Consider the following 20,443-nt stretch of genomic DNA (forward strand, 5'->3'; position numbering starts at 1 on the left):
GCCCCCAGGGGTAAGAGCACCCCACTCCCAGGCTCCAAGCACCGTCGGCCTCCTCAGCTGCCCCCGTGCTGCAAGCTGGCTTCCTGCTGCTCCCCCTCCCCCGGGCAGGAAGGCCCGCCCCCCCGTCCCTCCCGCCCTCGCTGCCAGGACGTGGGCAGGGGCCTGCAGAGCGTGGGCCTGGGCCTGGCGAGGGCTGGAGAGGGGGCCCGGGCAGACGGGCCGGAGTAAGGGGCCGGTGACTGTCCTGCTGCTGCGGCGCTGGCGGCGTCCTGGGGGCGGGGCCGGGGCTGGAGCCGGGGGTGGGGGGGGCCTGCAGAGCCTGCCGGGGCTCCGGGTGGAGCAGCGGGCTGGAGAGCTGCTTGGGTGGCACCTGAGGACCCGCGCGGAGCTGGTCTAGCTCGGCCCAGCCTGGCGGCCCAGCACCCTGGCCCCGGGGACCTTCCCAGCCCCTGGGGCCCCTCGTCTGTCATGGCGGGGCGGGGCTCTGCCTGCACCCCATCCAGGCAGCGGCCAGCTGGGCGGGAAGGGTCTGCCCAAGGGTCTGCCAGGCTCAGGGTGCCCTGTGGTCCTGGAGCTGGTCTGGGGCGGCCCCTCCACCCGCCGCACAGCCCTGTGTCCGCCCCTGCGGTCCGGTCTCCGGCCGGCTGCACCGCGCCTCCTGGCGGGGACGGACGGAGCGGTGCCGCGCCTCGGGCAGGGAGATCCCGGGCGGATGGGAAGGGCAGGCGGGTCCCGGGGTCTGACGTGGGGCCCCATCGCTTCTCCCTGCTGTTCGACCGCGGACGCCATGATTAATTCTACTTCCGGCTAAACTCAGAGTACAGGTCCTGCACCTTAAATGCATTTATTTCTCAAAGTCACAATAAAAACCGATCTCGGCCCTCCCATGTGGGGGGTTCGGCCCCCATTTCAGTGTGTCATCCACTCGCTCATCACGTGAGGGGAGACCGTTTCATCACGTGAGGGTGGGGACTGCCTGGTCACATGAGGGGAGACCGCCTGGTCACGTGAGGGGAGACCGCCTTGTCACGTGAGGGGAGACCGCCTGGTCACGTGAGGGTGGGGACCGCCTGGTCACGTGAGGGTGGGGACCGCCTCGTCACGTGAGGGTGGGGACCGCCTCGTCACGTGAGGGGAGACCGCCTCGTCACGTGAGGGTGGAGCTCCCGGCGGCTGGGGTGAGCGGGATGGCGAGTCCGTGCCTCGCCTGACCGTGTCCACCGCGGTCGCCGTCTGTGCTGCAGAGCCAGCAGGCCGTCGGTGTCCACCGCGGGCGGTTTCGTCCTAACGGCTGGTCACCGCCCGTCCCGCAGAGCCAGCAGCCGTCCGTGGCCTCCGTGGTGACAGCCCTGGCAGAGAGGACCGCCCGTCCCCTCCCGGCAGCGTGGCCCCAGGCAGGCAGGCTGCACGGCTGAGCCGGGGCTTGCTGCAGCCTCAGTTTCCCCATCTGTCCGTCCTCTCCGGGTGCAGTGGGACGAGGTGGCCTCCTGGGGGCTGGGCGGGTGTGCGGTCAGGGACCGTGATGCTGAGGGTCCCCGAGGACCAGGCCGGGTCCCCGCTAGGCCCAGGCCCCTCTGCTGGGCCTCCCGGCCCCGCCTCGGCCTCAGCCCTGACAGGGTTCCGTGCCGAGGGGCCGTGTCCCGCGGGGAGCGGGGGAGGCTGCGGTGCGTTCTAACCGTCCGTCAGGGTCCCCGCGTGGGAGGCAGGACGGGCACTCACAGGGCGACCCCGGGGCAGTGGGCACAGCGCCCTGACGTCCCTCTGCAGCCCGCCGGCGGCTCTGCCTGTCCCTCCGGGTGTCTGACCGCGGGCCGCCCCCTCCGGGCGGGTCTGAGGGCCTGGAGCTCGTCACCGAGGGCTCCCCTTGGTCGCATCCACACGTCCTGGGACCACACGCCCCGCGCCGGTGTGGGACGGTCTGGAGGCGGCGGGGTCCTGGCCTGTGGTGTCCCCGCTCCCCCCCCCCCCCCACGGGGATGGCCGGGCGGGAGCTGAGGACACGCTGCCCGGGCATGGGGAGCCCCGGCCGGGCCCAGGCTCCAGGGGGCCTGTGAGGGGCTGCCCCACCCCCACCGCAGACCCGGCTCTTCTGAGGCGTCCCGGCCCCCGCCCGAGGCCCTACGTGCTGACCCGGGCCGGGTGTGTGGACCCCATCTTAGTAGTGGGTCCTTTTCCTACAAGACCTCCCAGGGGACCCCAGGCGTGACCCGGGAGGGCCGTGACCCAGGAGGGCCGTGCTGACTCAGGCCCTGGGCCCCCCGCCGCCCCTCAGTCCCGGGTTCACCGTTGGCCGCTCCAGACGCTGGGCGGCGGGTCAGAGCTGCAGCAGGCAGTGCCAGCCGGTGAGCAGCGCCTGCCGCAGGCGCAGGCCGAGGGCCAGCAGCCGGGCCCGCAGGTCCTGCAGTGCCAGCGCCAGGGGCTTGGTCCGGCCGCAGCACAGGCCCAGCAGCAGCACCAGCAGCGCACACAGGCCCAGCCGCAGCAGCAGGGAGCGGCCGCGGGGCCGGGGCCGGCGGGGCGCTGGGGGAGGGGGCGGGTGAGCGGCTTCCACGCTCCCCCTCCCCTCCCCTCCCTTCCCCTCTCTCCCCTCCCCTCCCCCCCCCCCCCCCGGGTCCGGCTCCATCCTCCCCGGGGCCGGCACAGAGGCTGCGCCGTGGCTGCCCACCGGGTGGGTCCTGTGGGCGTGGAGGCCCCGTCCCTGCCGGCCTCGGGGGTGTCCCGGGGTGGCCTGGGCTGGGGCTGCCCGGGCACCGGGTGGGGTGCTGGGGACCCCAGGAGGGCTCAGAACTCACCCTTGGCGGGGGGCACGTGCTCCCGGCTGGCGATGTCTGCGGGGAGAGCCGAGGGTGGGCTGGCGCACGGAGCCTGCACCCCCCCAGGGCTCCCCCCTCATTCCCCACCCAGAGGCCCAGGTCCCATCCAACCACCCGGCCAGTCTGCCGGCTCCACCCGTCTGTCCAGCTCAGGCCGGAAGGCGGGGCCCCAGGACGCTGGGTGCTGCCCTCAGAGCCTGTGGAGTTGGGGCGCGGTGACCCCGCAGGCAGCGTGGAGCAGACCTGAGCCGCAGAGGGACCAGCCCAACAGTGAGGCCCTGGCAGAGGCCCCCCGAACCCCGGCCACTCGCCCCACACCCCACATCCGGCGCCCCGCGGCCCCTTACAGCGGACGGCCACCTCCAGGGGCTCCCGGAAGCGCACGTGCCTGGCGGCCCTCGGTGGCCCCGCCCTGCGGCCTCGGCCCTCCCGCGGCGAGCTGTGTCTCAGGATGGAGGGGGGGCACTTCCTGTCGCCCTCCTGCAGAGGCGGGAGCAGAGGGAAGCTGGTGGTGATGGGGTGCCCCTGCCAAGCCCCGGAGGCTGTTCCCCAGGTTCCCGGCAGCCAGACCCACCGTGGGGCCAGATAGGGGCCCATGTCCCCCCCCCACCCCCACCTGCTGGTCCTGGAGCCTCTGCCCAGGGGTGGGGTGGGGGCTCAGGCCGGGTGCCAGGGAGAAGGCTGGCCCAAGCCCCCGTCCCGGCTCAGTGCCCTGAGGGCCACATGCTGGGCCTGTGTCTCAGCCGCGGGACCGGTGAGGGGGGTGAGCACAGGCCTCTGGCCAGGACGGGCAGAGCCTGGACCCCGGCCGCCGGGCCTGCCCCGCCCACCCGCAGTGTGGTTTGGAAGGTGGCGTGGCCGAGACCGGCCCACCCTGAGCCTCCGTGTTCCCGTCTGTGAAATGGGACACAGGCTGGGTGGGGTGTGAGCACCGGTGAGCGGGGCCTCGGCCACACGGCGCCCGCTGCTGGCCGCCCGGCGGCCGTCCCGCCTGGGCTCAGGCCGCCCGGCCCCGGGCTTGGCCGGGACTTCGGTGCCAACGGCCTGCCGGCCCGTGGCGAGCTGGGCGGCTGGACCAGGACGGCCCCCACGTCTCTCCCTGCTCCCTGTCCTGACTCTGACCCGCCGGGACCTGGCCCGCCGCCCCCTGACGGCCTCTCCGGTCCTCGGTCCCGCGTCTGTCCCCGCACCTGTCTATCCCCTGCAGGGGGAGCTCCCGGAGGAGCATCCTGACCTGAGCCCTGCCCACTCCTGCTTCCTCCCCCTGCACCCCCTCTCCCCCCGCTTCCTCTGCCCGCCCCACCCCTCCCTCGCAAGCCGCAGCCCTGCCCGTGGCCCAGGGGGGACACCGGGCACCTCGGTCACGCTGGGCCTGCCACCCGCTCTGCCAGCCCTAGCCTCCCAGTGTCACTGCCCGGGCCCACCCTCACACGGTGCCCCCCCCCCCCCCCACGGCCCTGGCCCATCCGGGACCGCCTCACCTTCCCCGCCCAGGGCGCCGCGCAGCCCGGAGCGGCCGCCACATGCTTCCTGGTCGGAGGGCGCGTCTCTGGCCGGGCGTCGGGGCTCAGGGCTCGCGCTGCGGCCCTCATCTACTGGACATGGTCCTGGGGGAAGCAGAGGCACCGCTCACCGCACAGGCAGCACGTGGGGAGTCAGACAAAAGGGAGAGGAACACCTAGAAAGCCACCGAGCTTCCCTGCCAGGTGTGGATTATCTGCTGCAGTGGCTGCCGCTACTCCAGAGCTGTGCTACTCCAGGGCTGTGCTACTCCAGGGCTGTACTTCTCCAGGGCTGGGTGCTACTCCAGTGCTGGGTGCTATTGCAGGGCTGTGCTCCAGGGCTGGGTGCTACTCCAGGGCTGTGCTACTCCAGTTCTGGGTGCTACTCCAGGACTGTGGCTGCTATCCACTCACAGCCCACTCCATCACTGGTTCTCAGGAAGTTCGCATTTATTTTTGTCACAGAGTGTCGAGGTCACAGATAAGCTGCAGGGACATCTCTGCTGCCTCCTCTAGGGGAGGCTCAGGACGTGAACATGGGGTGGGGTGCGGAGGCTCTGGCTCTCCCTGTCCTCCCCGCTCCCCGCTCCTGTGCACCTGTGACCCCGGCTGAGCCAGGCTCCTGTGCACCCGCTCCCTCCCCCTGGCCCTCGGGGTGTCTCCTCCCACAGCCTCTAAAGGGTCCTGACACGTGGACCTCGCCCGTCCTGCTCGGGGTCAGACCCCGAGGGCGTGGGAAGCCAGCGCGGACCGTCAGTCCTTGGGTGCCTGGCGGCTGATGGCCACCCACCCATTTCACAGGCGGGTAAGTCAAGGCCAGAGGCAGCGGGGCCGCCCCAGGGAACGGGCTGCCTCCAGGGGTGCGCGGGGAGCCGCGGGGAGGGCGGGGCTGGGGGAGGCAGCGGGAGCAGTGACCTCCGCCCTCAGCGTCCGCCTCCCGGGCTGCAGCGGCCCAGAGTGACCTCTGTGCGGCCCCGGACAAACCCATTACTTCAAAGGAAACAATTTCTCCCGAATCAGCCTCAGGTGCTTTTTGCAAACGGGGTGGTGGCAGGAGCCGCTGGCCTGGGAGGAGGTGGGGCGGCCACGGAGGGGGAGGAGGTGGGGGGACACGGGGAGGCAGGACTGCTCTCGAGGGGGGCCCGGGGTTTACACAGCAGCCGAGGCTCGGCTCCTGGGGACCTTCCAGAGGCCACGGGCCTGGAGACACACAGCCTCCTGGGCCCCGGGTTCGTCCCAGGGATAGTGGCCAGCATGTGTGAGTGTGCACAGGTGTGAGCGCATGTGAGTGCACAGGTGTGAGTGTGCACAGGTGTGAGCGCGTGTGTGACTCTGCACGTGTGAGTGTGCACAGGTGTGAGCATGCACAGGTGTGAGTGCGTGCGTGTTGTGCACTGTGAGTGTGCACAGGTGTGAGCACATGTGAGTGTGCACAGGTGTGAGTGTGCACAGGTGTGAGTTGCACAGGGAGGTCAGTCAATGGAGCGCCTGCCCTGGGCCTCACTCCCCCCGCTGGTGCTCTCAGCACCGCCCTCCCCCGCCCCCGCAGGCCTCGCTCCCGGGCCTGGCAGGGCCGTGTAACAGGAGTGCCCTCTGCTCGGGGCCAGCTCGTGACCGATGGGTGATAACGGGCGGAAAATAGCTCCAGGCAGGCCTGCGGAGTGTCAGCGGGGCACCCAGGGCCGGAGACCACGCCCCCAGACCCCTCACCACAGGGTGCACAGGGAGCCCGGCTCCGACCCTCCCAGGAGCAGGGCCGGCCAGGCCGAGCGTTCACACCGGCAGCCGTGGGGTTTGGCCTGGTGCCCCCCGTCCCCCGCCCCAGGGCTGGAAGCCTCAGGAGACACGGTGCAGCCACAGCTCTCCAGCCCAGCTCTGCGCCGGCCACACTCCCACCAGCCTCGGGGCGGCGCAGGGAGTGGGGTCCCATCTGGTGCAGCCCCTCGGGCAAGGCCGAGCCGGGCCACCACCTGTCCTGCCTCCACCCAGCCCTTCTCTGCGACGCCACCCACTGGGCTTCCTCCTCTCGCAGGCGGTCATCTTTGTGCCCCTGGCCCAGTGCTCCGTCTGACCCGCTGCCCATCACCCACCACTGCCTGTGGGCGCTCTCTGTTCCCGCCCACGGTCCCCTGTTCTCACCCGCTCACCGGGCCCACAGCCTGGCCTGTCCCCCCCCCCCCCCCCCCCCCGCGCTGTCCTGTCACCAGCGACACCTGCTCCAGGGCCCTGGGCCTCTGAAGGGGAGGCACGCAGGGATCGCAACAGGGAGAGGCTGGAGCTCTGGGACCCCACTCACCCACCACATACACATATTCACCCCCACGTGCACACGCTCACCCCATGTTCACACACACACTCACTCCACATGCACACACTCACCCCATGTACACACATTCACCTCCCCATGTACACACACCCACGTGCACACGCTCACCCCATGTTCACACACACACTCACTCCACATGCACACACTCACCCCATGTACACACATTCACCTCCCCATGTACACACACCCACGTGCACACGCTCACCCCATGTTCACACACACACTCACTCCACATGCACACACTCACCCCATGTACACACATTCACCTCCCCATGTACACACACCCACGTGCACACACTCACCCCATGTTCACCCCCCCATGTGCACACTCCCCTACATTCGCACGCACACCAGACACACATACCTACACACACATGCATATACACATACATGTAGACACCCCCCTTCACGAGCACACACACACGACACAAACCAACACGTGCACGCACACCCACCGCACACCCCTCGCCCGCTGCCCGCTGCCCACCTGGGCTCCTGCAGGTGCCGCTGCCGCCGAGCTGGCCCACCTGCCGGCGGTCATGGGACCAGAGCCCGGAGCGGAGGGGACACCAGAGCCGCCGGCTCGCCGGCCAGCGGGGAGATTCCGTTACAGCCGAGGGGCCCAGCCCGCCCCGGAGGCCTGCTGTGGGCCCGCGGCCTCGGGGTCAGGCATGCGCCCGGGCAGCCCGGCCAGGGGAGGGGTCCAGCTGTCCTTCCTCCCAGCGGGAAGGGGGGTGTGGACACCCCGTGGCCTCCATGGGGGGCGCCCGAGAGGGGCAGGGGAGGCTAGGGCACACACTTGCAGCTCTGGACGCGCAGAGGGGACCCGGAGCCTGCGCTGACCGCTTGCCCACACTGCCCGGGCCAGACCCACAGCCGGAGCGCGCCTGGAGCCGAGGCCCCGTCAGTGCTGAGCTGGGTGCCACACGGCTCTGGGTGCAGTGGGACGTGGGTGACAGGCTGAGGGGTGCTGTGTGGCCGAGGGGGGCAGGGAGGGGCCCATCCTGCAGACGCAGGGCCGGCACGCAGAGCACGCGGGTGGAATGACACGCTGACCCCCGGGGGCCGCACACGAGGGGCCAGGTACGCAGTGGGCCCTGGGCCGGGACGGGCTCCCGCCTGCGGCTCAGCTCGGCTCGGACCGCGGCCCATTCTGGGGGTTTCCAGTGGCTTGGGCTCCCGCGGGTCCGCTGGGCTGTGCCTGCGTGGACGGCCCTCCGCGGGCCTGAGCCTTCGGCGGGGGGATGGGAGCTGGCTGTTCTCCGGCCAGACCAGCCGTCCCCGGAGAGTGCAGGCCCTTTCCCACGCCCCTCCGGCCGCTGCCCTGGCCTCACTCCTTCCCAGCGGCTCTGAGGCACAGGCTGGGCGCGGCCCGAGCGGGGAGAGGCTGCTCCAGCTCCGGGTGGGACCCTGGTGCCCCCTCGCCCCAGCGGCCAGGCGGCCTCGGCAGGAGGAGGCTGGTGGTCCCGGGTCAGGCTGGCCACCTGGGAAGGCTGGGGCGCCAGGGTTGGGGTCACAGGGAAACTGAAGGCCCAGTCTTGGGAGGCTGCCCCTGCACCCCTGCCCCTCCCCCCCGCCCCTCCCCCGGGCCTTGGCCCCCCCCCAGCCCCGCCCCCAGGGTCGGAGAGTGCCCTCTGCCAGCCTCCGTGCCACCTCGCCCGCTCCGTACCGGTCCTCCTGGAGCTGTGCTCCGGGCCCTGCCCGTGGGAAGGTGCCGCTCTGAGCTGGTCTCACCGGCTCCTGCGGTCTGTGGGGGCGGCGGCCGGGGTCTGGGCCCCGGGGCAGGTCCTGGCCGGGTCTCAGACCCGGAGAGGCGGGTGCGGGCGCCCCGTGTCCGGCTGCCCCTGCCCAGCCCGGCGGCTCGGCTCGGCCTGGGAGAGCCGCACCCGCAGGCCAGTCCCCCCCTCGTCCCGCCGGGCGCGGGGGGAGCTGGCCAGGGCGGCTGCGCTATAATTACTCCTCCGGCGGGGACGGCCCGGCCCCGAGGACCGCCCGCCGCCCGGGGTCCGAGGGGGCCGCTCCCGGGCGAGAGCACAGGCCGCCCGCAGCCCCGGGTCCGAGGGGGCCGCTCCCGGGTGAGAGCACAGGCCGCCGCCGCCCCGGGTCCGAGGGGGCCGCTCCCGGGTGAGAGCACAGGCCGTCCGCCGCCCCGGGTCCGAGGGGGCCGCTCCCGGCCGAGAGCACAGGCCGCCCGCCGCCCCGGGTCCGAGGGGGCCGCTCCCGGCCGAGAGCACAGGCCGCCCGCCGCCCCGGGTCCGAGGGGGCCGCCTCCCGGGTGAGAGCACAGGCCGCCCGCCGCCCCGGGTCCGAGGGGCCAATCCCGGGCGAGAGCACAGGCCGCCCACAGCCCCGGGTCCCAGGGGGCCGCTCCCGGGCGAGAGCACAGGCCGCCCGCCGCCCCGGGTCCGAGGGGGCCGCTCCCGGGCGAGAGCACAGGCCGCCGCCGCCCGGGTCCGAGGGGGCCGCCTCCCGGGCGAGAGCACAGGCCGCCGCCGCCCCGGGTCCGAGGGGGCCGCTCCCGGGTGAGAGCACAGGCCGCCCGCCGCCCCGGGTCCGAGGGGGCCGCTCCCGGGTGAGAGCACAGGCCGCCCGCCGCCCCGGGTCCGAGGGGGCCGCTCCCGGGCGAGAGCACAGGCCGCCGCCGCCCGGCCAGGGCTCAGGGCCCGTCCTCCGTGCTCCGGCCCCACGGCCGCCCGGCAACCCCAGCCCGCAGCTCCTGGAAACCCCGTGGGCTGGCCAGAGGGGTGTGTGTGCAGAGAGTGGGGTGATGGGGGCCAGAGGCAGGGGGGTAAGGAAAGTGGGGTGATGGGGGGACCAGGTGGGGGGTGCAGTAAGTGGGGTGATGTGAGGGCCAGGTGGGGGGGTGCAGAGAGTGGGGTGATGGGGGACCAGGTGGGGGGTGCAGTGAGTGGGGTGATGGGGGGCCAGGTGGGGGGTGCAGTGAGTGGGGTGATGAGGGGACCAGGTGGGGGGTGCAGTAAGTGGGGTGATGAGGGGACCAGGTGGGGGGGTGCAGTGAGTGGGGTGATGGGGGCCAGGTGGGGGGTGCAGTAAGTGGGGTGATGGGGGGACCAGGTGGGGGGTGCAGTAAGGGGTGATGAGGGGCCAGGTGGGGGGGTGCAGTGAGTGGGGTGATGGGGGACCAGGTGGGGGGGTGCAGAGAGTGGGGTGATGGGGGACCAGGTGGGGGGTGCAGTGAGTGGGGTGATGGGGGGCCAGGTGGGGGGTGCAGTGAGTGGGGTGATGAGGGACCAGGTGGGGGGTGCAGAGAGTGGGGTGATGGGGGCCAGGTGGGGGGTGCAGTGAGTGGGGTGATGGGGGGACCAGGTGGGGGGTGCAGTAAGTGGGGTGATGAGGGGCCAGGTGGGGGGTGCAGTAAGGGGTGATGAGGGGCCAGGTGGGGGGGTGCAGTGAGTGGGGTGATGGGGGGACCAGGTGGGGGGTGCAGAGAGTGGGGTGATGGGGGCCAGGTGGGGGGTGCAGAGAGTGGGGTGATGGGGGACCAGGTGGGGGGTGCAGTAAGGGGTGATGAGGGGCCAGGTGGGGGGGTGCAGTGAGTGGGGTGATGGGGGACCAGGTGGGGGGGTGCAGAGAGTGGGGTGATGGGGGGCCAGGTTGGGGGTGCAGAGAGTGGGGTGATGGGGGACCAGGTGGGGGGTGCAGTAAGTGGGGTGATGGGGGACCAGGTGGGGGGTGCAGAGAGTGGGGTGATGGGGGGACCAGGTGGGGGGTGCAGTGAGTGGGGTGATGGGGGGACCAGGTGGGGGGTGCAGTGAGTGGGGTGATGGGGGACCAGGTGGGGGGTGCAGTAAGTGGGGTGATGGGGGACCAGGTGGGGGGTGCAGTGAGTGGGGTGATGGGGGACCAGGTGGGGGGTGCAGTAAGTGGGGTGATGGGGGACCAGGTGTGGGCAGTGGGGGGTGGGGTGACGAGAGTCCAGCCTGTGGTTAGGCCCCGCCCCAAAGTGGAGCCCGGGGGGAGGGGCCTGCTGCCCAGCCCCCGCCTGCAGCCTGGTTCCAGGGGTCGGGGGGCCCGGGTCCCAGCCATGTGGCTGCTCCGGAGGCGGCAGGCTGGGGTCACGGCCACCTCCACGCGTCACCCGGCCGTCCTGTGCTGGTCAGGTGACCAGTCCGCCGTCCCCTCTCCTGGCCCAGCTCCTGAGGCTGCAGAGCCGGGCAGGGGCAGGGGAGCACAGGCCCGGAGCCGGGGGCGTCACCGACGGGGGTTCGGCCGGGACACGTTTGAGGGTGTCATTCCCTCCCCCAAGCTGCAGGGAGCAGGCTGAGGGGTGCCAGAGGGGTTCCGGGGGGGAGAGCCGGGGGGTGGGGAGCCGGGGGAGGGGTGCTGGGGAGGGATCCTGGGGGGGGTTGGGGGAGGTGTTGGGGGGGTGCTGGGGGAGTGCCGGGGGGTGGGGTGCCAGGAGGGGGGTGCAGGGGGCGGGGAGCTGGCGTGCGTGCCCGGCGGGAATGGCCACGGCGAGGTGGTGAGCCCTCCGTCGCTGGAGGCAAGCAAGGGAGGGTCCTGCTCTCGGGGACTCCCCGGGCCTCGGTCTTGGGGCCGCGCCTGGCCGCTCCGCCGTGCACGGAGTCTGACTCAGAAGACGGGGTGCTGGCCGGGGCTCCCCCCCCCCCCCCCCGCCCTGGACTGAGCCTGGCCCCGGGGCGGCCGGCCGTTCCCGCAGGAGGCCCCGGCGTGGCCTGGCATCCTGAGCTGGGCTAGCGGGCGGCCTGCTCCCGTCTCCTAAGTCCGCGGTCGGCTCTCTGGCCCCTGGAGTGTGGCTCTTCCACAAACACCACGGCCTGGGCGAGTCTGTTCTGAAGGGACGCCAGAAGAAGTTTAAGTTTAAAACGTTTGGCTCTCCAAAGAGATTTCAGCCGTCGTGCTGTTGGTGTTCGGCTCTGTGGACGGAGGAGTTTGCGGCCAGGGCCTGAGCTGTTTGCGAGTCCGGGAGGCAGAGCGCTCGGCTCCACGGCGGCCTCCGGAGCGGATGGCGGGCGGTGTCTGCGGCCGGTCCGCTCCTCCTCGCCGCCCGGCCTCCGACCAGGTGCCCAGGCGCCGCCAGCCCGGCTCCGCGGCTCCTCTTTCCCGGGTGAGGCCGCCAGTCCAGGGAGGCCATTGGGGACGCGGGTCCGAGGACCCCACAGGGCCACGGGCCGCCCCGCCGAGGGGCCCGTGTGTGAGGGGGGTGTCCACGCAGGGCCACGGGCCTCCCTGCCGAGGGGCCCGTGTGTGAGGGGGTGTGTATCCACGCAGGGCCACGGCCTCCCTGCCGAGGGACCCGTGTGTGAGGGTGTGTATCCACGCAGGGCCACGCCTGCTGCAGGGCCGGAGCGCCCCAGGCCTCGGTGCCAGGCTCTGGGCTCTCCCGGCTGAGCTATGGCCCCGCCTGCTGCTGGGGGCCCCGCCTGCTCCCAGGGAGGGCCCGGGAGCACAGTGGGAGGACAGTGTTCAGCCTCGGCCGCGCCCGGGTGGAGAGCGGCCAGTGTGGGGGGTCCGGGTCGTATCTGCAGCCGCTCCTCTCCCGAGGGGTGCTGCCGGCCGCCCCCTCCCCAAGCTGGAAGGTGGGTATTTGGGGTCCAGCCACCGGGGGGAGTGGAGACGGCACTGGGGGGCGCCGGCTCCCCAATGCCTGGCCTGGTGCCTCCCACTCCGGCCTCCCCTCACCCCAAGGTGCCCCTCACCTCGGCCCAGCACCCAGCACCCAGCCCGCCTGCAGCTGCTCCACGTGGCCTCCCCCGCCTTCGGGTGGCCCCTCCTTGCCGCCCCTCTGCCCGCGGTGCCGCCCAGCAGCCAGCTCCGAGGCGGCCGGGGCTGTGGCAGAGGCTGTGAGCCACGCCTTCGTGTGCAGCTGGAGCAGAATGGCAGCACGGGGGGCGGGGGGGGGGGGGGACGGGACCCCACAGCCCCTCCGTCCCCGCTTCTCCATGAACAACGCGGGTCCCTGCCTCCCCCTCCCCTCGGGCACCGCAGAGCTGAGGCGCCCAAGGAAGGTGGCTGGGCTGCTCCCGGTCCTCACGCCCGGACTGGGGCCCTGGCCCGGGGCCCCCGAATCCCCACCCGGCGTGTCTGCCACCAGCCAGCCCCCCGACCCCCAGGACACGCGCTCTCTGACGAGGTCCCTCCGCTGTCGTCTGGGGGTGCAGGCTGTGCTCACTGACGGGGTCTGGGGTGCAGGCTGTGCTGACTGACAGGGGATCTGGGGTGCAGGCTGTGCTGACTGACAGGGGGGTCTGGGGTGCAGGCTGTGCTGACTGACAGGGGGGTCTGGGGGTGCAGGCTGTGCTGACTGACAGGGGAACCTGGGGGTGCAGGCTGTGTTGACTGACAGGCGGGTCTGGGGTGCAGGCTGTGCTGACTGACATGCGGGTCTGGCGATTTGTGCTGAGACTCCGGGGCCGGGCCGCTGCTGTCACTGCTCCCAGGTGCCCGGGTGCTGAGAGACTGACAGGGAGCAGGGCCGCTCGGCCTGGCAGGCATGGAGGGCCCAGGGTCCTCCCCACTCGCCCCCCAGCTCCCCCTCCCTCCCCTGCCGCATGGGCCCATTGGGTGCCCGAGAGACCAAAGTGGGGCCCGCTGGGTGCTGGGTGCTCACAGAGCAGCCTCCTCCGTAGTGTGAGGAGGACCGAGCCTGAGCCGGGGCAGGCCGGCGCCAGAGGCATCAGCCCCCCCTCCTGCCGCCCCACCCCTGCCAGACCTCTCCTCTCCGGCATTTTGTTCTCTTTGTGGCCGCCCCTCAGACACAGCTCCTCCTGACGGGCACTGAGGAGCCGGCCCAGACCGCCCTCCCCTCCATGACAGGGTGGGGGTGGGGCTGGGGACTCCCCCAAGGACAGCCCTGGGGTCCCTCATGGTGAAGTCCTCCAGTCACAGCTGCAGGAGCCTGGAGGCCGGGCTGCCCAGGCTGGCCATGGTCATGGAGTGCTCACGGCCACCAGGTGGCGCTGGAGGACTGGCCAGGATCCCAGGCAGAGCCCAGCCGGGCTGGGGAGGGTTGGGGTAGGGTAGAGGTGGGCCAGGGGTGGAGAGGGGGTGGAGAGGGGGTGGGGTGGTCCGGGCTGGGGAGGGGGTGGGGGAGGGTAGAGGTGGGCCAGGGGTGGAGAGGGGGTGGAGAGGGGGTGGGGTGGTCCGGGCTGGGGAGGGGGTGGGGGAGGGTAGGGGTGGGCCAGGGGTGGAGAGGGGGTGGAGAGGGGGTGGGGTGGTCCGGGCTGGGGAGGGGAGGGTGGGGGTGCGGAGGAGCCAGAGAGTCTGCAGGCCCCACTGTCCAGCCGCCCTCGTCCACAGAGGGGTGCATGTCGCAGAGGCAGGCGCAGGGCGTGGCTCAGCCGGGGGAGGACACGCCCTCCTAGGTGGGCGGTGCCCAGGCCTCAGGCTCCTGTGTGACCTCCTCAGGGAGACCCGCTGTTCACACCTGGAGCCTCACTGGCTGGGGCTGGGGCGAGGGGGGGTCTGGGGTGCAGGCAGGGCCCACAGGAAGCCCCGCGGGCACGAAGGGGCGGCCTGGCCGCTGGCGGGCTGTGCCCAGTAAGTGAGACGTGGCCTCAGGGTCACACTCGCTTCTCTGCTGAGCCAGATCTGGGACCCGGGAGAGGGCGGCCCTCCTCAGGGTGGGTGCTGGGTCCCCCGACCACCAGGAGCTGGGGGTGGGGGGGTGGGAGAGGGACAGGGGTCACTAGATGTCCGCGTTCTTAAGAGCCCCACCCCGGGGCAGCCTGGCCTGGGCCTGGAGACAGCCCTCCTCTGGGGAGCGGGGTCCTGCCTGGACGGTGAGGGTTTTGGGGGGCTGCTGCAGCCTCTGGGGCCCCCCGAGAACCCTCTGTGTTCAGTGCGGCCCCGGCCCAGGGAGCTCTGGCTGGTGGCCAGTGTCCAGGCTTCTTGGACCTGGCCAGGCCTGGCTGCCGGGGAGAGTGGCTTCTGCCTTCCTTTTGGTCGGTCGTCTTAGAGAGCCTGGATGGTTCTGGCCAGTGTGGCTCCGTGGCTCCGTGGCTCTGTGGCTGAGCATGGACCTGGAACCCGAAGGCCACGGTCCAGATCCCAGACAGGGCAGCTGCCGGGTTGCAGGCTCGATGGCCAGTGTGGCATGCGGGAGGTAGCTGATCCATGATGCTCCTCTCCCATTGATGTCCCTCTCTCTCTCCCTCTGCTCCCTCTCTCTCTCCCTCTGCTCCTCTCTCTCTCTAAAAACCAATAAACACAGAAAGAAAGAAAGGAATAAAGAGAAAGAAGAGAAAGGAAGGAAGGAAGGAAGGAAGGGAGGGAGGGAGGAAGGAAAGGAGAGGGAGCTGGGGGGGAGGGATGACCTGTGTTCAATGACCAGCAGCGGGATAGACCACTGCCCAGCGGGTAGGGGACCAGCAATAGGGTTGGAGTCAGCTGGACGGGGCTCCCTAGTATTTCTACCACCAGCTGTGCGACCACAAACCGTCAGCCACGTCTCTGAGCCTGGCTCCCACTTCACACTGAGCCTGGGTCCACTTCACACTGAGCCTGGTCCCCACTTCACACTGAGCCTGGCTCCCACTTCACACTGAGCCTGGGTCCACTTCACACTGAGCCTGGTCCCCACTTCACACTGAGCCTGGTCCCCACTTCACACTGAGCCTGGCTCCCACTTCACACTGAGCCTGGCTCCCACTTCACACTGAGCCTGGCTCCCACTTCACACTGAGCCTGGTCCCCACTTCACACTGAGCCTGGCTCCCACTTCACACTGAGCCTGGCTCCCACTTCACACTGAGCCTGGGTCCACTTCACACTGAGCCTGGTCCCCACTTCACACTGAGCCTGGCTCCCACTTCACACTGAGCCTGGGTCCACTTCACACTGAGCCTGGGTCCACTTCACACTGAGCCTGGGTCCACTTCACACTGAGCCCAGGTCCCACTTCACACTGAGCCTGGATCCCACTTCACACTGAGCCTGGGTCCCACTTCACACTGAGCCTGGTCCCCACTTCACACTGAGCCTGGCTCCCACTTCACACTGAGCCTGGGTCCACTTCACACGGAGCCTGGGTCCACTTCACACTGAGCCCGGGTCCCACTTCACACTGAGCCCGGATCCCACTTCACACTGAGCCCGGGTCCCACTTCACACTGAGCCCGGGTCCCACTTCACACTGAGCCCGGGTCCCACTTCACACTGAGCCTGGTCCCCACTTCACACTGAGCCTGGGTCCACTTCACACTGAGCCTGGGTCCACTTCACACTGAGCCTGGGTCCACTTCACACGGAACCTGGGTCCCACTTCACACTGAGCCCGGGTCCCACTTCACACTGAGCCTCAATCCCACTTCACACTGAGCCTGGATCCACTTCACACGGAACCTGGATCCACTTCACACTGAGCCTGGATCCACTTCTCACTGAGCCTGGCTCCCACTTCACACTGAGCCTGGATCCACTTCACACTGAGCCTGGGTCCACTTCACACTGAGCCTCAATCCCACTTCTCACTGAGCCTGGATCCCAGCCCACCAGAGTCTGGCTCTGAGCCCAGGCAGGGCTGAGTCTGCAGGTGGAGGGCAGAGGGGGTGCAGGCACGGGGACACACCTGCCAGGGGGGAGGCTGGTGCTGGGAAGGTCCTGAGAGGCTCTGCCCTCCCTCGCTCCTCCTGGCTGTTTGTGGGACCGGTGTCATGTGACTTGTGTGGCCAGAGGGGGCCGGGAGGCTCTGGGCACAGGCTCTGCGGCCACATCTCCCTCCGCCCAGAGCCCCGCCCTCTGCCCGGCCTCCCGTGGGCCAGCCGTCCTGCCCCACAGGAAGGGGAGGAGGAGCCTGGGCACCGCCAGTCCAGCGGGCACGGCTCCCTGTGTGTGTGGGGGGGCTGGCTCGTGCCCCTCGAGCTCCCGGTGACAGGCTGCGGGCACCCCGGGCCGTCTCAATTCATTCCTCTTCCCCGCCCCGATCTGCTGCCTCCAGCGCTTATTTAATCGGTGATTTACGGGCGTGGACAGCTTTAGGGCCGCCGTGCGGAGCCAGACTGCTGAGCCGGCAGCTTCCAAAGTGAGCGCAAAGGCGCGGGCGCTCAGCTCCTCCCTCCGCGCGCCCCGCCCGCCCAGCCCGCCGGCCCCACACTGCCCTCCTGACGGGCCGTCCCCACACTGTCCCCATGCCGGCCCCACACTGTCCCCACGCCGGCCCATGCTGTCCCCACGCCGGCCCCACACTGCCCTCCTGACAGGCCGTCCCCACGCTGTCCCCACGCCGGCCCCACACTGCCCTCCTGACAGGCCGTCCCCACGCTGTCCCCACGCCGGCCCCACGCCGGCCCCACACTGCCCTCCTGACAGGCCGTCCCCACGCCGTCCCCACACTGTCCCCACGCCGTCCCCACACTGTCCCCACGCCGGCCCACGCTGTCCCCACGCCGTCCCCACACTGTCCCCACGCCGGCCCATGCTGTCCCCACGCCGGCCCCACACTGCCCTCCTGACAGGCCGTCCCCACGCTGTCCCCACGCCGGCCCCACGCCGGCCCCACACTGCCCTCCTGACGGGCTGTCCCCAGGCCGGCCCCCACACTGCCCTCCTGACAGGCCGTCCCCACGCCGGCCCCACACTGCCCTCCTGACGGGCTGTCCCCACGCCGGCCCCACACTGTCCCCACGCCAGCCCACGCTGTCCCCACGCTGGCCCACACTGTCCCCACGCCGGCCCACACTGCCCTCCTGACAGGCCGTCCCCACGCCGGCCCCACACTGCCCTCCTGACGGGCTGTCCCCACGCCGGCCCCACACTGTCCCCACGCCAGCCCACGCTGTCCCCACGCTGGCCCACACTGTCCCCACGCCGGCCCACACTGCCCTCCTGACAGGCCGTCCCCACGCCGGCCCCACACTGCCCTCCTGACAGGCCGTCCCCACGCCGGCCCCACACTGCCCTCCTGACAGGCCGTCCCCACGCCGGCCCCACACTGCCCTCCTGACAGGCCGTCCCCACGCCGGCCCACACTGTCCCCACGCCGGCCCACACTGCCCTCCTGACAGGCCGTCCCCACGCCGGCCCACACTGTCCCCACGCCGGCCCACACTGTCCCCACGCCGGCCCCACACTGTCCCCACGCCGGCCCACACTGTCTCCACGCCGGCCCACACTGTCCTCCTTACAGGCCGACCCCACGCCGGCCCCACACTGCCCTCCTGACGGGCTGTCCCCACGCCGGCCCCACACTGTCCTCCTTACAGGCCGACCCCACGCCGGCCCCATACTGCCCTCCTGACAGGCCGTCCCCACGCTGTCCCCACTGCCCTCCTGACGGGCCATCCCCACGCCGGCCGACACTGTCCCCACGCCGGCCGACACTGCCCTCCTGACGGGCTGTCCCCACGCCGGCCCACGCTGTCCCGCTGGGACGGTCCTGCGACCTCGGGGAGGAAGCTGAGGGGGCCCTGACTCACAGTCTCAGGGCCCCCAGGGCCACCCGGGTCAGTGGCTGCGGGCCTCAGGGCATGGGGGCAGGGGGGAATGGGGGCACGGGGCATATGGACATGGGGGTGGGGGTACAGGAGGCGGTACGGGGGGAATGGGGGCACGGGCACAGGCTTGCACAGAGCTGGCTGCAGGTGGCTGCGGTTGGCGGGAGGGGTGTGTGGATGTGCGTGTGTGGATGTGTGTGTGTGTGCGTGTGTGGATGTGCGTGTGTGGGTGTGCGTGCGTGTGTGCGTGTGTGGATGTGTGTGTATGCGTGTGTGGATGTGTGTGTGTATGTGTGTGCGTATGTGTGTGGATGTGCGTGTGTGTATGTGTGTGTATGTGTGTGTGGATATGCGTGTGTGAGTATGTGCGTGTGTGGATGTGCGTGTGGATGTGCGTGTGGATGTGTGGGTGGATGTGTGTGTGTATGTGCGTGTGTGTATGTTCGTGTGTGTATGTGTGTGTGCGTGTGTGGATGTGCGTGTGTGTGTGTGTGTGGATGTACATGTGTGGATGTGCGTGTGGATGTGTGTGTGTGGATGTGCGTGTGTGTATGTTCGTGTATGTATGTGTGTGTGTGCGTGTGTGGATGTGCGTGTGTGGATGTGCGTGTGCACACACGGTGCACAGTGCTCAGACCTCGTGTGTGTGGGGTGGGGTGCAGGCCTTCCCACGCATGCTTGAGGCCACGCGTGAGCCCCTGTGTCTCCCCGAGGGAGGCAGACATTTGACACGGACACGGCTGGTCCCAGCCCCTCTGTGTTGGGCCCTGGCGGGTGGCGGTGAGGCACAGCGGGTGTTTGCGGCCGGGCTGGGTGTGGCCGGTCCCTGGCGGTCCCTGTGGTCGGGTCTCTACCTCCCGGTCGGTCGGTCGGGGTGGCTGGGCAGGGGCAGGGGCACCCGTGCTGCGCCGGTGACCCTGACTCTCCGGCGCCGGTAGCACACCGGGCAGAGGAGGCCTCGTGCCCCTACGCCTGGCCCCGGGGAGGGGCTGGGGGAGACAGACCCATGTGGGCCTGCAGAATGAGGGTCCCAGGTTCGACTCTGGTCAGGGCACAGGCCTGGGTTGTGGGCACATCCCCAGTGGGGGGCGTGCAGGAGGCAGCCGGTCAATGATTCTCTCTCCTCATGGATGTTTCTCTCCCTCTTTCCCTCTCCCCTCCTCTCTGAGATCAATAGAAATATTAACACAATAAATAAAAAGTAAGTGATTCCTGTGGCTGACGGCCCATGGACCAGCGACCCTCCCCCCGCCTCCCCGGGCCTCCCCGGGCCGTCCTCAGCGCGGGCCCGTCTGGCTGAGCCCCTCGGCTGACCCCGAGGGCCCGGCTGCAGCCGGCTCGGCCCTCAGTCTTGCTCTGAACTTGACTGACCCTGGGTTCCCGGACCAGACAGGAGGCTCAAGCCCGTCAGGCAGGGGCTTTGGGAGGACGGGGCAGTGGGGGGTTTAGGGGAGATGGAGGGGGTGGGGAGGTTAGGGGGGTGGAGGGGGCGGGGGGTTAGGGGGGTGGAGGGGGCGGGGGGTTAGGGGGGTGGAGGGGGCGGGGGGTTAGGGGGGTGGAGGGGGCGGGAGGTTAGGGGGTGGAGGGGGCGGGGGGTTAGGGGGTGGAGGGGGCGGGGGGTTAGGGGGGTGGAGGGGGCGGGGGGTTAGGGGGGTGGAGGGGGCGGGAGGTTAGGGGGGTGGAGGGGGCGGGGGGTTAGGGGGGTGGAGGGGGCGGGGGGTTAGGGGGGATCGAGGGGGGCAGGGGGTTAGGGGGGATCGAGGGGGCGGGGGGTAAGGGGGAACAGGGGTGGGGGGATTAGGGGGGATGGAGGGGGTGGGGGGATTAGGGGGGGTGGAGGGGGCGGGGGGTTGGGGGGGATGGAGGGGGAGGAGGGTTAGGGGAGGATGGAGGGGGTGGGGGGACAGTAAATGCCTCAGGAGGTAGCAGAGGGCATTGTGGGTCATGGCTCCCAGGTCGTCCCTCCCTGGCTCCGACCACACCGCTCACCAGCCCTCACTGAGCAGGCGGGGAAACCAAGGCACAAAGCCGACCTGGCTGCCCAGCTCCCCCCACCCCAGGGCCCCCCCACCCCAGGGTCCCCCACCCCAGGGCCCCCCACCCCCAGGGCCCCCCACCCAAGGGCACCCCCACCCCAGGGTCCCCCACCCAGGGCCCCCCACCCCAGGGCCCCCCACCCCAGCTCCCCCACCCCAGGGCCCCCACCCCAGGGTCCCCCCCAGGGCCCCCCACCACAGGGCCCCCCACCCCAGCTCCCCCACCCCAGCTCCCCACCCCAGGGCCCCCACCCCAGGGTCCCCCCCCCCCCAGGGCCCCTCAGAGGGGCCTCGCTCCAGCCACCTCTGTCTCCAGTGAGGCCCCGGCAGCTCGCACGGCTGGGCGAGTCCC

General features: G+C 71.0%; 2 protein-coding genes across 10 annotated transcripts in view; both read right to left on the bottom strand.

The window, feature by feature from the left end:
* The window catches only part of MAGI2 (membrane associated guanylate kinase, WW and PDZ domain containing 2), a 1,098,541-nt gene that overhangs the window by 286,882 nt on the left and 791,216 nt on the right, over positions 1-20,443 (bottom strand). The window lies entirely within an intron of this gene.
* LOC311629163 (nutritionally-regulated adipose and cardiac-enriched protein homolog) lies at positions 2,279-8,549 on the bottom strand. Of its 2 annotated transcripts, XM_084897046.1 has the most exons (5): positions 8,311-8,549; positions 4,295-4,420; positions 3,161-3,293; positions 2,793-2,828; positions 2,279-2,520 (listed from the first exon to the last, which is right to left on the bottom strand). In XM_084897046.1, exons 2-5 carry the CDS (start codon positions 4,403-4,405, stop codon positions 2,315-2,317), a joined length of 486 nt encoding a protein of 161 aa, XP_084753172.1. In that variant the 5' UTR covers positions 4,406-4,420; positions 8,311-8,549; the 3' UTR covers positions 2,279-2,314. The 2 variants fall into 2 exon arrangements, with proteins under 2 accessions (XP_084753172.1, XP_084753171.1); XM_084897045.1 differs by lacking the exon at positions 8,311-8,549 and having other exon boundaries at positions 4,295-4,682.

Source organism: Pipistrellus hanaki, assembly GCF_964339955.1.
Source record: "Pipistrellus hanaki genome assembly, chromosome: 10".
NCBI classification, from domain to species: Eukaryota; Metazoa; Chordata; class Mammalia; order Chiroptera; family Vespertilionidae; genus Pipistrellus; species Pipistrellus hanaki.